At 44.8% G+C, this 18,149-nt stretch overlaps 2 protein-coding genes across 2 annotated transcripts in view; one reads left to right on the top strand and one right to left on the bottom strand.

Moving 5' to 3' along the window:
• The window catches only part of NMT2 (N-myristoyltransferase 2), a 55,874-nt gene extending 44,851 nt beyond the window's left edge, over positions 1 to 11,023 (top strand). The window contains exons 10-12 of the mRNA XM_040967917.1: positions 8,728 to 8,895; positions 10,642 to 10,779; positions 10,903 to 11,023. Coding sequence (XP_040823851.1) covers positions 8,728 to 8,895; positions 10,642 to 10,779; positions 10,903 to 10,923 — 327 coding nt within the window. The 3' untranslated portion in view covers positions 10,924 to 11,023. The remainder of the gene's footprint in view (positions 1 to 8,727; positions 8,896 to 10,641; positions 10,780 to 10,902) is intronic.
• Positions 11,024 to 13,962: 2,939 nt separating this feature from the next.
• On the bottom strand, positions 13,963 to 17,915 carry RPP38 (ribonuclease P/MRP subunit p38). The gene is made up of 3 exons (XM_040967918.1): positions 17,876 to 17,915; positions 16,443 to 16,493; positions 13,963 to 14,907 (listed from the first exon to the last, which is right to left on the bottom strand). Exon 3 carries the CDS (start codon positions 14,894 to 14,896, stop codon positions 14,048 to 14,050), a length of 849 nt encoding a protein of 282 aa, XP_040823852.1. The 5' UTR covers positions 14,897 to 14,907; positions 16,443 to 16,493; positions 17,876 to 17,915; the 3' UTR covers positions 13,963 to 14,047.
• Between the last annotated feature and the right edge of the window lie 234 nt (positions 17,916 to 18,149).

The raw sequence follows: 18,149 nt of genomic DNA, 5'->3' as shown, positions 1-18,149 counted from the left end.
CTGGGAGTGGGGAACTCAGTCCAGCTGTTCCCACCGCAGCCCCGTGGAAGGCAGAGCCAGACACTGACGTGGGCGGGAGGGTGTCTCTGCCGCTAGGCTGAGCATGCGCTCTGAGCTTTGTGTAAACCATGAAGATGTTAATAGATGGTGCCACAGACTCATTTTATACTAATGCCCCAGCAGCTGCCCCCACCGTCAGTGCAGAGGCCAACACAGTGACCAAACCCAATACTTTATTAATATTCATGATGAAAACAATTCTAGCCACATTGATTTCCCAAGGGGTCCCTGGCACACCCACAGGCTTCACAGAGCACATTTGAAAACTATTGCCCCGAGGTATAACTCGAGTGGGTGAGTATGAGGTCAGACCTACAGTAGCATCTTTCAGTGGCCTGGGAGCTCACTGGAATATCTCATTAGCACCTCCCCAGGCTTCCTGTTTGCTCACATCCTCACAAACAGGTCATTGTGTTCAGGCGGTAGACCTAGCCTTGCTTTTTGAGTCTGAAACAACATCTTGTTTTTAATTAATTGTTCTCATTATCCAAACTTCTAAATCTTCCAGCCATGATTATTTCTTCTTAGGTGAAGTTGCTGTTCATATAGTTTGCCTATCCTTCTGTTTGAGTGCAGTTTTATTGGCTTGGGAAAGTAGTGCTGAATGCTGAGAACTAAACGCCTCCAAGATCCATATCAGAGGTCATCTTTCCCATTCCAGTCATCTTCATTAGCCCCTCCATGAGGACCATCCTGGCCAGAGCAGTAGCTGCATAGTTAGTGCTGATGTCAGGTCGAGAAATTCTTCCCACTCCAGGATTATCTATCAACATGCTTTGGGGGGCCAGTACGATAATCGCTCAATGGCTAAATCCTCACCTTGCAAGTACCAGGATCCCATATGGGTGCCAATTTGGGTACCTGCTGCTCCACTTCCTATCCAGCTCCCTGCTTATGGCCTGGGAAAGCAGCAGAGGATGGCCCAAGTCCTTGGGACCCTGCACCCATGTGGGAGACCCAGAAGAGACTCCTCGCTTCAGTTTGGCTCGGCTCCAGCTGTTACTGCCATTTGAGGAGTAAGCCCCCAGATGGAAGATCTTTCTGTCAAGGTCTCTCCTTCTCTCTGTAAATCTGCCTCTTCAATAAAGATAAATAAATCTGAAAAGGGAAGGGAAAGGGAGGGAAGGGGAGGGGAGGGGAGGGAAGGGGAGAGGAGGGGAGGAAAAGAAAAGAAGAGAAGAGAAGAGAAGATTGCTTTAGCTTATCTATTTCCTCTGTCTTTTCATGTCAACTTTAGAATAAGTTTGTCCTTGTCCACCTCGTCTCTGTCTACTTGCTCGGCATTTTGATAGGCGTAATTTGAGGGAGAATACAAAAACCTTCCAATCCATAAATACAGAATATCTCTGCATTTATTTAAGTTTTTAAAACGTGTCTATTATCGGCATTCTGTCATTGTCAGCTTCCAGATGGAGTACACGATTTCTGAGTGTATGCCTAAACATTTCTCTTCTTTGGGGTGACTGTAGGTGGTGGTTTTGTGTTTTTGGTTTCCATTTCTGTGTGTTCACAGTATAAAGAAAGGCACTTGCTCTCCTGTGTCGATGTTGTATCCTGCACCCTGTTGGAATAGCTTGCTAGTGCCAGGAGTTTACGCATTGATTGTTATTAGTGTCTGGAATGTATATTGAGTTGATGAGAAATACTAGTGTAGAGGATTTGGGGTTTCTGGTTCTGTTTGATGTTTTTCGGCTGGTTTCAGTACCAAGACAAGGCTGGCTTCATAAAATTAGCCAAGAAAGGGTTATACCTCCTTTTATACCTCCTTTCTGTTTTCTGCAAGAGATTGTGTAGAATCAGTGTTAATTTTTTTAAAAGATAGAATCCTGTATTTGAAACCATCAGAGCTCAGATACTTCTTTTGAATGAGTTTCAAAATATGAACTGAATACATTTAATAATTCCAACACTGTTCAAAGGATCTCTCTCATCTTTTTTTTTTAAGATTTATTTATTTATTGGAAAGTCAGACATACAGAGAGTAGGAGAGACAGAGAGGAAGATCTTCCGTCCAATGATTCACTCCCCAAGTGAGCACAACAGCCGATGCTATGCCAATCCGAAGCCAGGAGCCTCTTCTGGGTCTCCCACGCGGGTGCAGGGTCCCAAAGCCTTGGGCCGTCCTCAACTGCTTTCCCGGGCCACAGGCAGGGAGCTGGAAGGGGGGAAGTGGGGCTGCCGGGACAGAACCAGCGCCCATATGGGATCCCGGGCGTGCAAGGCGAGGACCTTAACCACTTGCGCCACTGCACCGGGCCCAATCATCATTTATAACACTCAATAGTTTATTGTGTGTACCCAAACTTTTCTCCATTATTCCTTTTTCATTCCTGATAACTCAAGAGCCATTCTTATATTTTTTTTTCTTGAAGAATAATGCCTTAGTCTGCTTGCCACACATCTTTCTTTTTTCTTTCTTCTCTCCTTTCTTTGTTCTTTCTTTTTTTCCCCTTATTTCCCTTTTACTCCCAAAGGGTAGTTTCTCTAAATACAGAACTTTTGGTGGATAGTTCTTTCCTCTCAGCACTTAAACACACACACACACACACACACACACACACACACACACACACACACACACACACACACACACACACACACACACGGTGTTTAACCTAACGGTTACAATGTCTGCATCAGGGTTCAACTCCCTGACTATGGCTTCCTGTCACCTCTGCAGGAGACCTTTTCAGCTCCCTGCTTTGACGATGGCCAAATTCTAGCCATGTGGGCATTAAACCAGTAGATGGCAGCTCTGTGTCTTTGTCTCTCTGCCTCTTTCAAACAAACAAACAAAAAACACTTTTTTTTAAGTTCCCTCATTTCCTTCTGTCCTGTCTGGTATCAGATGAGAAGTCCACTTGGGTTGATCATCCGGGTCAGCAAGGCCTTGTACTGGATGGCCTGCTGTCTTTAGTTTAATGATTCTTGTTGGAAGTTCCTTTGGGCTTGTCCTACTGAAGTTTGCTCAGCTTCTTGAATGTGTAGTGTGTATACTTTACCTAATCTGGGAAGTTTATGACCATTGTTTTTTTCTGAAATACTCTGCTGCCCAGCCTCCCAGAACCCTAATGGTACAGCGGTGTTGGATCTCCTGACAGTGAGCAAGACATCTGAGGCTCAATTCATTATTGTGGCTCTCGGCAGGTGACTTCTGGGCCTGCCTGCCTGGTCCCCGTCTGTACCCTCTGTCATCTCTCCTTTGTTGAGCCCAGCCAGCAATTTTTTTGTTTCTGTTATGTTATTTTCCAGATCTGAAACTTCCCTTTCTTTGATGTAATTTTCTGCATTTTAGAGTTTGTCATTACTTGGAGCGTTTTTTCAACATGTAAAAACATCACTGTACAATCTTGTCTGAATATTGTAACACCTGTTTCATCGCATTGTTGGTGTCAGCTGGAATCACCGTGTGACTGAAATGTGTTAGGATTGCCATTTTGTTGTGACAGGTGATTTTTAGTGTTATCTATATTCCCTGTGTGTAAGGAGTCTGTCTTAGTTGAACCTTCTGTTAGCAGACTGTCAGCCTGTTTATGTGAACACCCAGTTCCTGGCCTACCTCGGTTCCAGTAACAAGTTGATATTTGATCTCCTTGGGTTAGCTCGGCCCCTGCTTATGCTGCCTGTGCCAGGGTGGTTACCCGGTGTCTGCCATTGTAGGAGAGGCCTCAGAATCGTGGGATCAGAGCGGCTCCCCTGGGTGAGCACTGCATGAGCAATGTGCCCACTGCCACCACAGGAGCTCTGATGGGGCGGGCGTTGGAAGGTCTTGGACACAGCAGTAGGTACAGAGTAGGTTCTATGTTTGAGAGGCATTTGTGTTGGAATTCCACCTGCCAGTGCTACGTGAAGGCCGTCGCACTTCCTTCCTTACCTTATCTTTCACTTTTGTTTCCATATACGTTGTAGCTTCTAATACGTATTTTGTCATAAATGCAGAGGTTTTTGAAAACTTATTTTTGAACACTAAGGATTTCTGGATGCTAATCTTGCATTTTAAAAATTTTCTGGATTGGGTCTGGTGCCATGGCCTAGAGGTTTAAGTCCTCGCCTTGTACACACCAGGCTCCCATATGGGTACCAGTTCTAACCCCAGCGGTCCCACTTCCCATCCAGCTCCCTGCTTGTGGCCCGGGAAAGCAATTGAGAACGGCCCAAAGCCTTGGAACCCTGCATCCGTGTGGGAGACCCAGAAGAGACTCTGAGCTCCTGGCTTTGGATTGGCTTAGCTGTTGAGGCTGCTTGGGGAGTGAATCAGCAGATGGGAGATCTTCCTCTCTGTCTCTCCTCCTCTCTGTATATCTGCCATTCCAATAAAAATAAATACATTTTTTAAGATTTTTTGGATTTACCACTAAAGCTAAGGTTTTGGGTATATCTTCTGTGTATCTAAACAAACATACCAATATTTTTATACATTTTAAATTTTTCTTTCCAATTCTTACAGGTCATATAGGTTTTTCCTTTATTGCTATAGTGGATAAATCCTGTAGCAATAAATAAATGGTATCAAATGGCCCTCTTCATGTTTATCCTGACTTTAGCATTTAGCCATTATGATATTTTTGTGACTGTTTTGGTGGGATATACTTTATCTGGTTAATCAAAATCCTTGTCTGCTAATGGTTTTTTGAAATCATGAATTTATGTTGAATTTTGTTTATGCCAGTGTTATTGAGGCAGAATCCACATAAAATGTGCAGATTTTAAGTCCACGCCTTGGTGAGCCACTTGTATAACAATAACCCAATTCAAGATCCAGGATCTCTCATATCCCTCCTCCAGGCAGCCAGTGGTTTTATTCCTGTCATCATAAATTAGCTTTGCCAGTCCTGGGACTCACATGCTCTGCCTGCCACTGAGATCCATCCGTAGTTTCACTTCTCAGCCACTCTTTCGTTTTTATTGCTGATTGGTGGCTCATGGAATGAATATATCACAGTTTGTTTCACCTTTCTCTTGCTGATAAATATTTGACTTATTTGCAGGATTGTCTCTTATGAATGAAACTGTTGTGGGCATTGGCACACCAGTGGTTTCTTTATTCTTGAGGAAAGGGAGATATACATCCAACTTCGTAAGAAACTGCTCAACAGTTTCCAGAGTGGTTGTGCCGTTTGATGTGCTCACTAGGTTGTTGATCCAAGTCTTCATGAACACTTGGTATTGTCCGATGTCTATTTTTCAGTTTCTATTGGCTTAGCTTATTTGTTTGCAAGTCAGGCAGATGAAAAGACAAAGATCTCCTACACATTGGTTTGTTCCCTAAATGGCCATGACAGCCGAAGAAGCCAGGAGCTGGGATACTCTAGGGACACTGACTCGTGGGTGGCAGAGACCCAAGCACGTGAACCCTCAGCTGCTACCTCGCAGTGTGCACGTTAGCGGAACTAGACCAGAAGCAGAGCCAGAACCAGGACTCGAACCCAGGAACTCCAGGCTGGGATGCATCACTGCCAGTGGTGTCATCACTGCCAGTTTGTTATTTACATTTTATCATGTGAGTATTATCTCATTGTGGTTTTTACTTATTTATTTTTAATGACTGCTGTAGCAGTAATATTTCATGAACTGAGCTATGTTGATATTTTGTAAAATCTCTCCAGGTTTTTTCTGAATTGTCTGAGTTATAAGAGACTTTTACATAATCTGGCTGTTAGACCTCTGTCATCAATATTTAGCTCAGTATCCATCTATCTGTAATGAGTATTTTTCTCTGTGACTTTCCTTTTTAATTTTCCTATTGATAGTTTCTGATACTTCACTTTTGATGAAGACCAATATGCCATTATTTTTTTCTTTTACAATGAATCCATGATTAGCTGCAGGAATCTTTCTCTGCTCTGAAGCCCTAAAGATTTTCTTTTTGTGTGGTGATGGGGGTGGGACTTTATGGGTTTTTTTAAGTATCTTTTATGTTTTGTCTGTGATCTATTTGAATTACTTTTTGTGTACAGTGTAGAGGTCAACGTTTATATAACCACTCAATTGTTTCAGGACCATTTGTTGAAAAGACTACTTTTTATTGTTGTTGTTGTTGAATAACCTGACACCTTGGTAGAAAATTGGGTGACTGAATATGTGTGGCTCCATTTCTGGACCCTGTTTTATTCCACAGATCTGCCCACCTACCTATTTTCTGATTCACACTTTAGATGCCGTAGCTTTATTTTAAGTCCCTTGAAAAGAGATAGTCTGAGTCTTCTTTTTTTTTTTTTTTCTTTTCAAAAATGTTTTGTCTTTCATAGGCCCTTTGTATTTTGGAAACCAAATTTTGGAACCAAGTAGTCTGTGATTTACCACAAAAACCTGCTGGGCTTTTCATTGGGATTGTATTGAATTTATTAACTTTATGATAATTTATCTTAGTCATATAGGAAACCAAACTTTGGATACTGTATAATTCTCCATTCACTTGGATTGTCTTAAGTTTCTCTCGGCAGTATTCTGTAATACTCTGTGGAGAAGTCTGTCACACCTTTTATTAAATTTGTTCTTAAATACTTTCTACCTGTTAATACAGCATTATCTACTAGTAATTTCATCTTATATGTGTTTCTTTGTACTGTATATAAATCCTATTGAGTTTTATATGTTGACCTTGCATTTTTTTTTTTTTTGTCCTTTGGGGGAAAGAAAAGATTTATTTATTTTTATTGGAAAGGCAGATTTACAGAGATAAGGAAAGATAAAAAGATCCTCCATCTGCTGGTTCACTCCTCAAATGGCCAAAATGGCCAGAGCTGAGTCAATCTGAAGCCAGAAGCTTCTTCTGGGTCTCCCATGTGGGCGCACAGTCCCAAGTCCTTGGGCCATCCTTACCAGGCCAAAAGCAGGGAGCTGGATGGGGAAGTGGAGCAGTTGAGATATGAACCAGTTCCCAGCACTTGCAAGGTAAGGATTAACCAACTGAGCCATTGTGGCCAGGCCCTCACTTTGTGTATTTCATTTTCGAGCTCCAGGATTAGTTCTAAAGGAGAGTGGACTAGTGGACCTTTCACATGCTGGAGAGTGTTATTCAGTGACATTGTCTTGTGTGATGTGGGCTGTGGGTGCCTCGTAGATGCCCTTCATCAGAATGAGGAGGTGGTCCTCTGTGCCTAGCTGTTTCATGCCTTGCTGTTGAGTTCTATTTCATATTTTTCTGAATCTATTGAGATGATGTTTTAAAATGGTGTGCCTACCACTTCTTTTCAATTTATATGTAAGGATTATTTGTTCTCTGAAGGTTGCTAAAAGCTTTCCTATAGGTCATGGAGACATAGCCTTGTGGGTAGTTTGCTTGTTTGTTTTTTAATCTATCAGTACAGTGGATTGACCATGAGGAAAAATGGGAACAAAGACAAAGAATCTCCCATGCTTTCTTGAAAGTTTGTCGTAGTTCTGGTTGCATTTTAGTAGCAAACACAGAGAGAGTAACCATTAGTATGATCATGAAAAGCTAGTTTTCTAAAAAGCAAGCAATGAAAAGGGAGTCCGGGTGGCTAATCAGATTGGATGGGTCCCCTCTGCCTGTGAGACTGTTACTGATCCATTCACAGAAGTTATCCCCTTCCTCCCGGCATCCCTATTGCTGGGCTGCCTGTGTAGATCAGTGGAAATCCTTGGAGATAAACCTCCTTTGTTTCTTAATGTCTGGAGAGAAGTTTACTTAACCAGAAGCACTAGAAATTCAGAGACTATATCCCTCTGGAATTTCTAGCAACAACATGGATTTGCTATGGCCTCTTCAGCCCCATCATTGAAAGACTTTGTTCCAAAAGTGTGCAAGCCCCAATGTAGCTAATGAAAACCATCCTGGTGATGGTGATAGGAATCCCATCTTGTGCCCTTTATTTTCTTTTTAAACATTTATTTATTTTTATTGCAAAGTCAGATATACAGAGAGAGGGAGAGACAGAGAGGAAGATCTTCCATCTGTTGATTCACTCCGCAAGTGGCCACAATAGCCGGTGCTGTGCCGATCCGAAGTCAGGAGCCAGGAGTCTCTTCTGGGTTTCCCACATGGGTGCAGGGCCACAAGGCTTTGGGCCGTCCTCAACTGCTTTCCCAGGCCACAAGCAGGAAGCTGAATGGGAAGCGGGGCCGCCAGGATTAGAACTGGCATCCATATGGGATCCCAGTGCGTGCAAAGGGAGGACTTTAGCTGCTAGGCTACCATGCCAGGCCCGTGCCCTTTATTTTTGATATGGTAAAATTTCCATTCATTTTTTCACATATGTATTTATTGGTGCAGTATTCAGGCTTCCACACACAGCTTCCAGATTCTACACAGCTTTGTTCTAACCTGATAAAATCCCTGCCCTGTGCTAAGTGTTTATTACTGGACAGTATGTTCTGGGTAGCGAAGGCAGCCTCCTAATCCTTAACACTGTTATTTCTACCGAAACACTGCATCTGCTTTAATCACTGCTCCATTTGTCCAGAAAGCTGGCCCGTTAGTCAGCCTGAGGAAGGCTTTCCTACTACAAAAGTTGGACTAGAATTCCAACACCATATTCTTCTCAGATCCAAGGGACTGCCAACTGGATTGCCCAAAAATAAGTAGGACTAAGTTAAGGTCCGGTCCGAGCTCAGAGATGCCAGAGGGCGCTTAACAGAGCAGATGCAGTTCGCTCCAGGGTGCAGGGGTGGGATGGGGTATTGACTGGCATCTTTGTCCTTCAGAACGCCAGCGGCCGGCTGACGGATTTCCTGAGCTTTTACACACTCCCGTCTACAGTCATGCAGCACCCTGCTCACAAGAGCCTCAAAGCTGCCTACTCCTTCTACAACATTCACACCGAGACCCCTCTGCTGGACCTCATGAACGACGCACTCATCATTGCGAAACTGGTGAGCACCGCGTCCCTGGGCGCATGCTTTGGTTCTCCAAGTCCACAGGCCAGAGAAAGCATCCTGCTCTGTTGTCTTCTGTACAGATAGGTTTCACCTAAGGTGCTTTTTGGTTTTGTTTTAACTGTTGATTAACAGTCAAAGGAGAAATTCTGAGGAACTTTTAACATTTTAATGCAGATTACATTTTTGGCATTCTAACAGAAATTTTGTACAAGTCAGAAACTACCTCTGCATATAAGGAAATGGTATTTTCATTATTACATAAGAAAACAAGAAAGACATAAGGAAAAGACTGTAGTGCCACATGTCTGTGAGCTGTGGACCTCAGTAGGCCAGTGGGTGCCTGGAGCCGCAGATGGCACAGAACCCTGCATACCAGCGCCACACTAGGTCCACAGTGAGTCTGATCGCTGAGGTGGCTGTGAAGTGACTCCCAGGCGCGTGGCCTCCACGGCATGGAGAAGTCGCACAGAGGCGAGTCACATCCCAAGAAGGAAGCACGCGGTTGCATAGTGCTGCTCAAGGCAGCACACACAGTTTAAAATGATGAATTGTTGGTTTTAGGAATTTTCCATGTAATATTTTCAATTACTCAGCTATAATTAGAAGCTCAGAGATGGCGAAACTACTGAATGTAATTTAGTGTACCTACTATAACATTACTATATCCATTATTTTCTCTTTCCTTGGTCTGGGAATTGCCAGAATTGTTAAATTCTTATTTCAAATCAGCTGTTTTTCTTAAACAGAAATTTCAATAAGCTGGCAGTCGTGTTTGGACAACACATGACTAATGATAAGAAAACAATTGTTTATGAAATTGAAAACATTTCCAGAAGTGTCTTCTTGCATTTCTCTACAAATTGAACATTGAAAATACTGTTTTTAAAATTCTGTTACTTTTGGGGAAGCCACTGTGGCTCATCGGGTTAGGCTGCCTCTTGGGATGCCCTCATTCCTTATCAGAGTACTAGTTCAAGTCCATGCAACTCCACATTCCTACCCAGCTTCCTGCTAATGTACTTGGGAGGCAGTCAATGGTGACCCAAGGATTTGGGTTCCTGCTACTTAATGTGGGAGACCCAGATGGAGCTCTGGCTGTTGAGGGAATCGGGGGAATGCTGCAGTGATTGAAACATATCTCTTTGTCTCTCCTTGTCATTCTGCTTTTTCAAACACATAAACAAATCTTTACAAGAAATTTATCATTTATTTAGCCTGCAAGGCAGAGAAACAGAGAGATGTTCTATGCAGTTTTTGAAGAAAAACGTACTCTTGTTATTGTTGAGATCCAGAGAGCTCCCATCCACTGGTTCACTTCCCAGCTGCCTGCAACAGCTGGAAGCTGAAAATATGACCCAGGTCTCCCACATGGGTTGCAGGGAACCAACCATGCTTGAGCTTCCACCTGCTACCTCCCAGGGCGCACTCTGTAGGAAGCTGGAATCAAGAGTGAGTCGAAAGGAGCCCAGGTACTCCGACAGAGGACAGACGCATCTCTGCTGCCAGCCAGATGCCTGCCCCTGCCGCTCTTAGAGTTAGCATTTCTGCACAATCTGGCTGATCCCATCATACTCATTGTGAGTTTTATGACTTTTGAACTGAACTCATAACTTATTCTGTAAGACATAAACCACTGTAAATGCATTTTCATGCTATTAACAGAGGAATTAAATGTTATACTAAGTCCAGGAAACATTCTAGTCCTTTGTTTCAAATCTTAAATCCCTTTTATGTTGGCAGAAAGGATTTGATGTATTCAATGCACTCGATTTGATGGAAAATAAAACATTCTTGGAGAAACTCAAGTTTGGCATAGGAGATGGCAATTTACAGTATTACTTATACAACTGGAGGTGTCCAGGAACTGAGTCTGAAAAGGTGGGTTGTAATCCCGTTTAGGCTTTCTCTAGAAATAAGAGGCCTTTTTCAATAGCTTTTAAAAATACAGATCTAGAGTTTCAGCTGCTTGTTCTTACTAGCTCATTTCTTTCCTCCCTTTAGGTTGGACTTGTACTACAATAAAAGGATGCTTTTCATTCTAAATCTCGGCCATCATCATTTCTTAATATTCCATTAATGATTCCTGAACTGCCACTCCAAAGAATAAAAGCACAAGTGAAATCGAAGTAGTTGGTAACCATCACACAAGATGAAAATATGTCCATATGTGACCAGTTATTACATTTTACCTAGAACATTATTCACCTTTTTTCACTGCTTACCCCTTTATGAATGGGATGACAGAGATACAAAGAACATATTTCCCTAATATACAAACTTCTGGCTATCTTGCTGAAAAGAGGGTTTTTTTCCACTCTTTATGAAAAAAAGAAACGTTTTTCTCTGAACTAAATATTGTTAAAACCCTTGCTGTTGTATGGCGACAAATGGCAGCACTTGTTTGAGTGCCAATATATTTGTGTAAGAGAATGAAGGATCCATTTGGAGAATCTTCACTTCTGTCACCTTCTGTGCTGTCACTGGGAACATTTACACTTCTCTCCCTCCATGACAAGGGGTGAATAGGTGTGAAGCAACATAAAAAAATGCACTGGTAACTGTCATATCTTCTTCTCCATAAGCGGCGCCGTCCAATCAGTAGACACACAGATTTATACTTTGATCTTCAACAGGTCAGTGAATTGCTTGAAAAGCAATGTTGTGTGCAAACAGGAGGTGTGCTCTCTGAGAGCCTATGCCCAGGACCAGACTTTGCTGCTGCTGAGCAAATTGAACATCCTGGACATGTAAGAAAAGGGAATAAAGGCCCTAAAGTGAACACACAGACCTGGTGGAATTTATCAGTGCTATAAGGCACTGTTAGTGTGAATGTTCTTATTACTTATGCAAAATTGCACATATTGCTTTATGTTGAATCTTAATTTATCACAAAAATTGTCATGCTAATAGAAATGTCTTATTTGTAAATAAGTATCCATAATTTTGTTACCAATGGTGTTTTTAATCTAGAATTTGAAACCAGTTTAAAGGTATACATAAATGTGTATATATTCCACTTGACCTAAGGGACAAATAAGATGCCAAATGAGGCCACAAAGCCACGCCTGGACTCAGTAAGCAGATGTGTGTTCCTGCCTGCACATGCCAGTGCCTAGGCTGTGTGCCTCCTGGATAACATGACAGCATTGGCAGCACGTGATAAATAGTCTTAATGAAGCCAGCCAGGTCTTTTGCCAGGGAAGGGGGGAGAGGCGTCAACAGTCCATGGCCCACTGCCTGTTTGTATACAGCCTAAGAATGTTTTTGTTATCTTGGAATGGTTGGAGGGAGGAAAGTCAAAGTCACTTTGTGATGTGAAAATTCTACAAAATAACCAGTTAAGACTCCATAAATAAAGTTGTACTGGAATACTGCCATACTTTTGTGTACACACTGACTGTGGCTGCCTCACATTACAAAGACAGTTTTGGGTTATTGTGACAAACAGCATAGCCCGCAAAGCCTATGACCCCTCACGAAAACAGGGGCAGTGATTGAGAGTTGAAAACCACAGCTGTGGCATCCCAACATTACCACTAGTGGGACACCTGAGGCTGCATAGTAGTGAAAAGTTCAAACCCAGCTGTACTGACCCTTCTTTCTTCCAAGGAGAAAGCCTTCAAGAAACAAAACTGTATCAACTCACTGGAACATTCTGAGATACTAGCATAAGGCAAATGCTCAATCTGGAAATCAAGGCTCTGGTTTACAACATTTTTTAATGATAGAAAATTTTATATTTATGCAAAATACTTTTCAGGTAATTACAAAACTGTCAAATTCTGTCATGAGCTTTCCTTCATGAAATGAAACTGATAGTTAATTACTAAGTCATTCTTAAATGTAGCTAATAACTGCAATTGACTCTTTAAGATTAACAAATGAACATTTTAAAATACAGAATCAATACATGCTTGCAAAATAGCTATTAAAACTAAATGTAACATGGAGGGGCTGGCATGGGGCAGGCTAGTCCTCTGCCTGCTAGCACCAGTATCCCATATGGGTGTCGGTTCATGTCCTGGCTTCTGTACTTTTGATCCAGTGCTGCACTTGTGGCCTTCTGGGAAAGCAGTGGAGGATGGTTTAAGTCCTTGGTCTCTAGCACCCAAATGCGAGATCTGGAAGAAGCTCCTGACTCCCAGCCTGGATCAGCTCAGCTCTGGCTGTTCCCATCTGGGGAGTGACCCAGCAGATAGAAGATCTTTCTCTGTGTCTCTCCTTTCTCTGTAAATCTAATTTTCTAATCAAAAAAAAAAAAAAATCCCAATACAACAAATAGTGTTTCAGATCCAAAATAATTGCATTGCTTTACACTTTGTCTATAACAAAAATGCTGTTTTCCATTAGGTTTCCCCATATGCACTAAGTAAAATGGAAATAATACAGGTGGCATCATGCATGAGGCCACTAGAATTCAAGCTGAAGAAAATGTTGAGAAGCCAACTTTTTCCTCACAAATCACAGAAAGTGAATTCTCCAAGCAGGAGACGTCTGGAGCAGCACTGACTGGTCCCCTCCTCACCTGCTCCTGCAGTGCAGACCCGACTGCCTTGCTTTGTTCTCTTCTTGCCGCATCCCACCTAATCACCATCGTCTTGTTTATAGGAATTAAATTTACACCATGGAAAGTTGGCGACTTCTAACTAGTCAGAATGTCTTGCCTGACTTTTTCTGTGTGAACATTCAACCTATCTGTCTGCCTGAAAAAGAAGTTGACATGAAGGAAGACAAAAAAAAGATGATTTGCCTTTGAATACAGTGTACTGCATGGCACTTCCTGTAACACTCCTAGTGCTTCTCCACTCTGCTTACACCTGCCCTGTGAACCGGGACTGTCTCCTTGGCATGTTTTCCAAGTTTGATGGAAAATTACAAATGTTCTTGCTTGAAAGAACATCTTTTCTTCAAAAAAAGAAAATGCATGCACATTATTTGCAGTAAGTTTTTGTCTTTACATTCATGTTAAAATATTTTCTGTATTTAGTGTTTTTAAACCAATATATCTGTGCCATACAATTACAAAAAGTGGAAACTTTATCAAATAGGATCCTAAAGATATATGTAAATGTCACTCATTTTATTAGTTTCAAAGCATCTTTACAATGTGTCCTTTGACAAACTGCCTGGACAAGTTTATCCAAGATTATTTAGTAGTTTTTTTATTTTTGGGTGGTTTCCTTTTCTTATTAGGGTTTGGAATCAGCTTCTTTATCTTAAGTGGCTGTAAAGCTACAGAAGTTGGTTGAGCTTCAGCAAGTCTCCGCTTATTTTTTGAGAGGTCTTCGAATGAAGTTTCCAGAATCTCTCTGTCTTGGTCTTCCAGAGCTGTGGTCTCTACAGTCTCCCCAGGACCTTCCGTTCTGTCTGGAAGCCATGGTACACTTAAATCAGGCACTCTGGGGATGATGGCACAGACTTGGTCCGTTAGGTCCACTGTGTTCTTTCTGAACCCCAAGGCTAGGACACATTTTAAGCCGATGACAGGCGCGATTCTCTCGCTGAGCCGGGGAACCTGGCAGGCGGGCACAGCTCTGCTTAAGCTCAGCTGAATCAAGTGTGAGGTGATGAGGGCGGGCTTGACCGACTTACACACCAGGACCAGCAGCAGGTCGCTCCGCTCCAGGGCTCTAGTGACTTCATTGACACCAATGGCCAGCTGTTTCCTGACATGCACGGGAGTCCACCCCAATGATGGCTGCTTCACGTCTTTCTCTCTTTCCTTTTGGTTCTTACCAGTATCAGCGCCGAGGCTGCAGTTTTCTTGGCTTTGTTTTTTGAAAGAAGGCATTGTTTTCTTTCTTTTCTTATCCTCAATCTTGCGCAGGCCAACAGCCTGAAACCCGTCCTCCAGAGTCTGCAGGATGAAGTGCATGTGCTCCCGGTCCAGCTCGGGCCAGCAGATGGTATATGGGTTGTTCAAGGACGTCTTCACGGTTACAGGTCTCGTCTTTCGAACCGAACCCCCTGATGGGGCTTGAGGGGCTGCAGCCATGGTGGGAAACCCTTCAGAGACACAAAATGGCAACAGAAGATTCACTTTAGCTTGAAGCACATGCCTTCCCAATATCTCAGTTGTACCTGGACTCTTGGTAAGTGGAAGTAAGCCTGAATTTGTAGGCCCAATCAGGTGACCATGTACATTTGACATTTCCTTTAACACTCCCCTTTTTGTCACTTGACTTTGTCTTTATATGCAGGCAGCGTGCAAATGTTTTACATTGTTGCAGTCAGTGAACTCGCATTTTTTATGCACTGAAAATGTTCATAATTATATTGTAGAGGGGGACTGTATGGTATTATTCTTGCGAGTTTTGTTATAATTTTCTGAGTGCTCTCTAGGGTTTCTGTTCACTCAGCATCCACTGCGCGCCTGCACTGTGGGAGTGGTGTTTCAGGTACTGGGGTTCATGGTGAATAAGACTCTGAGGCTGCTGCACTCAGCTCACAACCTGCAGGGAGCCCAGGCACCTCTGCTGTGCACAGTGAACCAGCTTTGATAGTGCAGTGACCACAGCAGTAACCCATAAACAGAAGCAAAACTGCCAGTCTGTCCTGTCCTCCTGTGTAAACCTGCTATCCTCCCACAGGTTCCTTGTACCTCCTTCCTAAAACATTGTCTACACAAATACCCCTGCGCACCTCCAACACAACCATTTCAGTTTATTCCAAGCAGACTGTGCTGCTGCCTCTAACTGTAGGAAAACTGGGGAAGCATCATGGTTAAAGACAAGGCCCCTGGGCCCTGCACGGTGGCCTAGCAGCTAAAGTCCTTGCCTTGAATGCACCAGAGTCCCATATGGGTACCAGTTCTAATGCCGTTCTAATCCCAGCAGCTCCACTTCCCAGCCAGCTTCCTGCTTGTCACCTGGGAAAGCAGTCAAGGAAAGCTCAAAGCCTTGGGACCCTGCATCCGTGTGGGAGACCTGGAAGAGTTTCCTGGCTCCTGGCTTTGGATTGGCACAGCACCGGTTGTTGCGGTCACTTGGGGAGTGAATCATCAGATGGAGGATCTTCCTCTCTGTCTCTCCTCTCTGTATATCTAACTTTGTGATAAAAAAAAAAGCCAACGCTCCATTAAGGAAAAGCAAGAGGGGTCCTTACGAAGGAAAACACTATAATCTGCTGGTCTAGAGCACATGGCCTGCTTGTCCTCGGGCGGCCTATGCCTGTCTTTTCCCTCCACTTGGTTCCTCGCCTTCTATCTGGCACTCAGCTGAGAACCAAGGGGACCCATCTGGCAAAACTAGAGGAAGTGCTCTCCAATTCAACTCCGGCTGCTAATGCTGAGGCCAGTGTCTACACTGGGTCTGTACTGGGCCATCTGCTATCTGGGTCATTTCCTTCACTCCCCAAACCCTTCCATCTTCATACCCCACAGGCTCAGGGAGTTGAGAAGACAAGCAGTTCTTCCAAACCCATTTAGTCCTTGCTGACTGCTGGGTGGTCAGGAGCAAGGCAAACGCACCCTCACGGGGCTTTTGCTACAATGCAGGAGTTGGCACAATGCAGGTGTCTGGATAGCAGGGGCGAATACTTACACTTATGCGCTCCAGAGGATAACAAGAGGCATGAACTGGTGTCTGCAGAATCTGGTGGGGAAGAGAAAGAAGTACAAAAGTGGCCCGGATGAGCACAAGTTCATGCAGTTTTAATCTAAACCAAAACAGCAACTCTAGGAAGAGCCTGGAACATGGACCTCGCTGAGGTGCCTTTGCCTGAGAGCCTCTGCTTCCAGTAAGTGCAAACAGTTCTGTGCAGCTGAGGCAAGGTGGGACCAGGCTGCAGTTGGCTGGAGCCAGACACACCATCAGGTTCTCCCAGGCAGGCAGCAGGAACTTCAATGGCCTGAGCCTTCCACACTTCTCCCGGCCTCTGCACCAGCAGGGCCTTGAACCCAGGCGTCTTAACCACTAGACTAAATGCCTGCTGCCCCACTGCACTCTTCAAGGCGCCTCACAAGACCCTTCACACTCAGACCCCAATCTCTGACCAGCTTCGTCCTCCCTAGACCCTACCACACACAAATTACACTTCAACACCCAGCCACATTTATACTTTCCAATGGATACCACTGCCACCTTCAGCTCCAGCTGGTACCAAGACATAAACAAGGTAAAAACAGTCCCTGGCCTCAGTGAACTTAAAGCATCTAGGAGGACGACGACATGGGCAGGTAATACGGTAAAATGGACCAGGCACACACACAGCAGAGCTCTACTTCTCTTCGGGGGATCAAAGGCCATCTGAAGCAGAGATGACATCCCAGGAACTGCCTTACAGGACAGCTGAGCGCCACCTGGCAGGGGTAGAGGAGTACAGAACGAGATGCCAGGCAAGGTACAGGCAAGTGGGGAAGGGGAAGACTTGTACGCCTTGGAGAGCCGACAATAACGTTAAAAACAGAGGAGTGCCATGCTTATGCCGCCATCACAGAAATCGCTCTGTGGAATCTGGGCAAAGGAAAGGAGGGTTCTTTGCAAGACTGGATGCAACCCCAAGGGGACTCGGGCAGCCTTCGGGTAAGAAATGATGGCCTCTGACCTTCACTGGAGAGAGACGTTAGCCCCAACAGGAGGTGACATCCTCCCCGCCGAGGAGGAGCCCACTGAGACCCCGGGGGACGACTCGGGCTTCTGGGTTCCAAGGGGCCGCACCCTTCCCCACTGGGTGCCGCCCGGCACCCGGCAAGCCGCAGGGAGCTGTCATTTTGTGTTCTCGTCTTCTCTTCGAAACGCAGACGGGCCGGCGTGGGGATTTCGCTTTGTATCCCCCCCCCACACACACACACACAGTCCAATGGATGCGGTAACGCAGAGCGCAGCCGGAGCCCAGGAGGCCTGGCGCGCCGGTCCCGGAAGGAGCTCGGCGCCCGCGCGACAGGTGGACCAGGAAGTCTTGGATACTCAGCGCGACCGGAGCCAGAGCCCCAAGTTCGATCGCCCTCCCAGGTCCAGGTAACCGCGCACCTCACCTCAACTCACAGTCCGCGCGTCCCGGCAGCCCACAGCGCCGGCCCCACGTGCGCGTGCGCTGCGCGTGCGCAGAGCCCCCGCCTCCCGGCACCGCCCTCCGCTCGCGGCTGGGGGCGGGCCGGGCTGCTTCCGGCGCTTCGCCCTGCATTCTTCGCGAGGACTGCCCCCTCACCACACTTCTCGCCTAAGGAGGGAAGGCAGCCAGCGCCCAGAGTCACGGCTGGGACTGAGTGTAGAAGGGGTGTGGAAGCTCCCGCCTGGTCCTCCAGCGGC

Source organism: Ochotona curzoniae, unplaced genomic scaffold, assembly GCF_017591425.1.
Source record: "Ochotona curzoniae isolate NIBS_2020 unplaced genomic scaffold, NIBS_Ocur_1.0 scaffold_4683, whole genome shotgun sequence".
NCBI classification, from domain to species: Eukaryota; Metazoa; Chordata; class Mammalia; order Lagomorpha; family Ochotonidae; genus Ochotona; species Ochotona curzoniae.
This window is presented reverse-complemented; position numbering and strand designations above follow the sequence as displayed.

Excerpts from the sequence above, each read along its gene's own strand:
- RPP38 (XM_040967918.1), bottom strand. The coding sequence starts at position 14,896 with ATGGCTGCAGCCCCTCAAGCCCCATCAGGGGGTTCGGTTCGAAAGACG.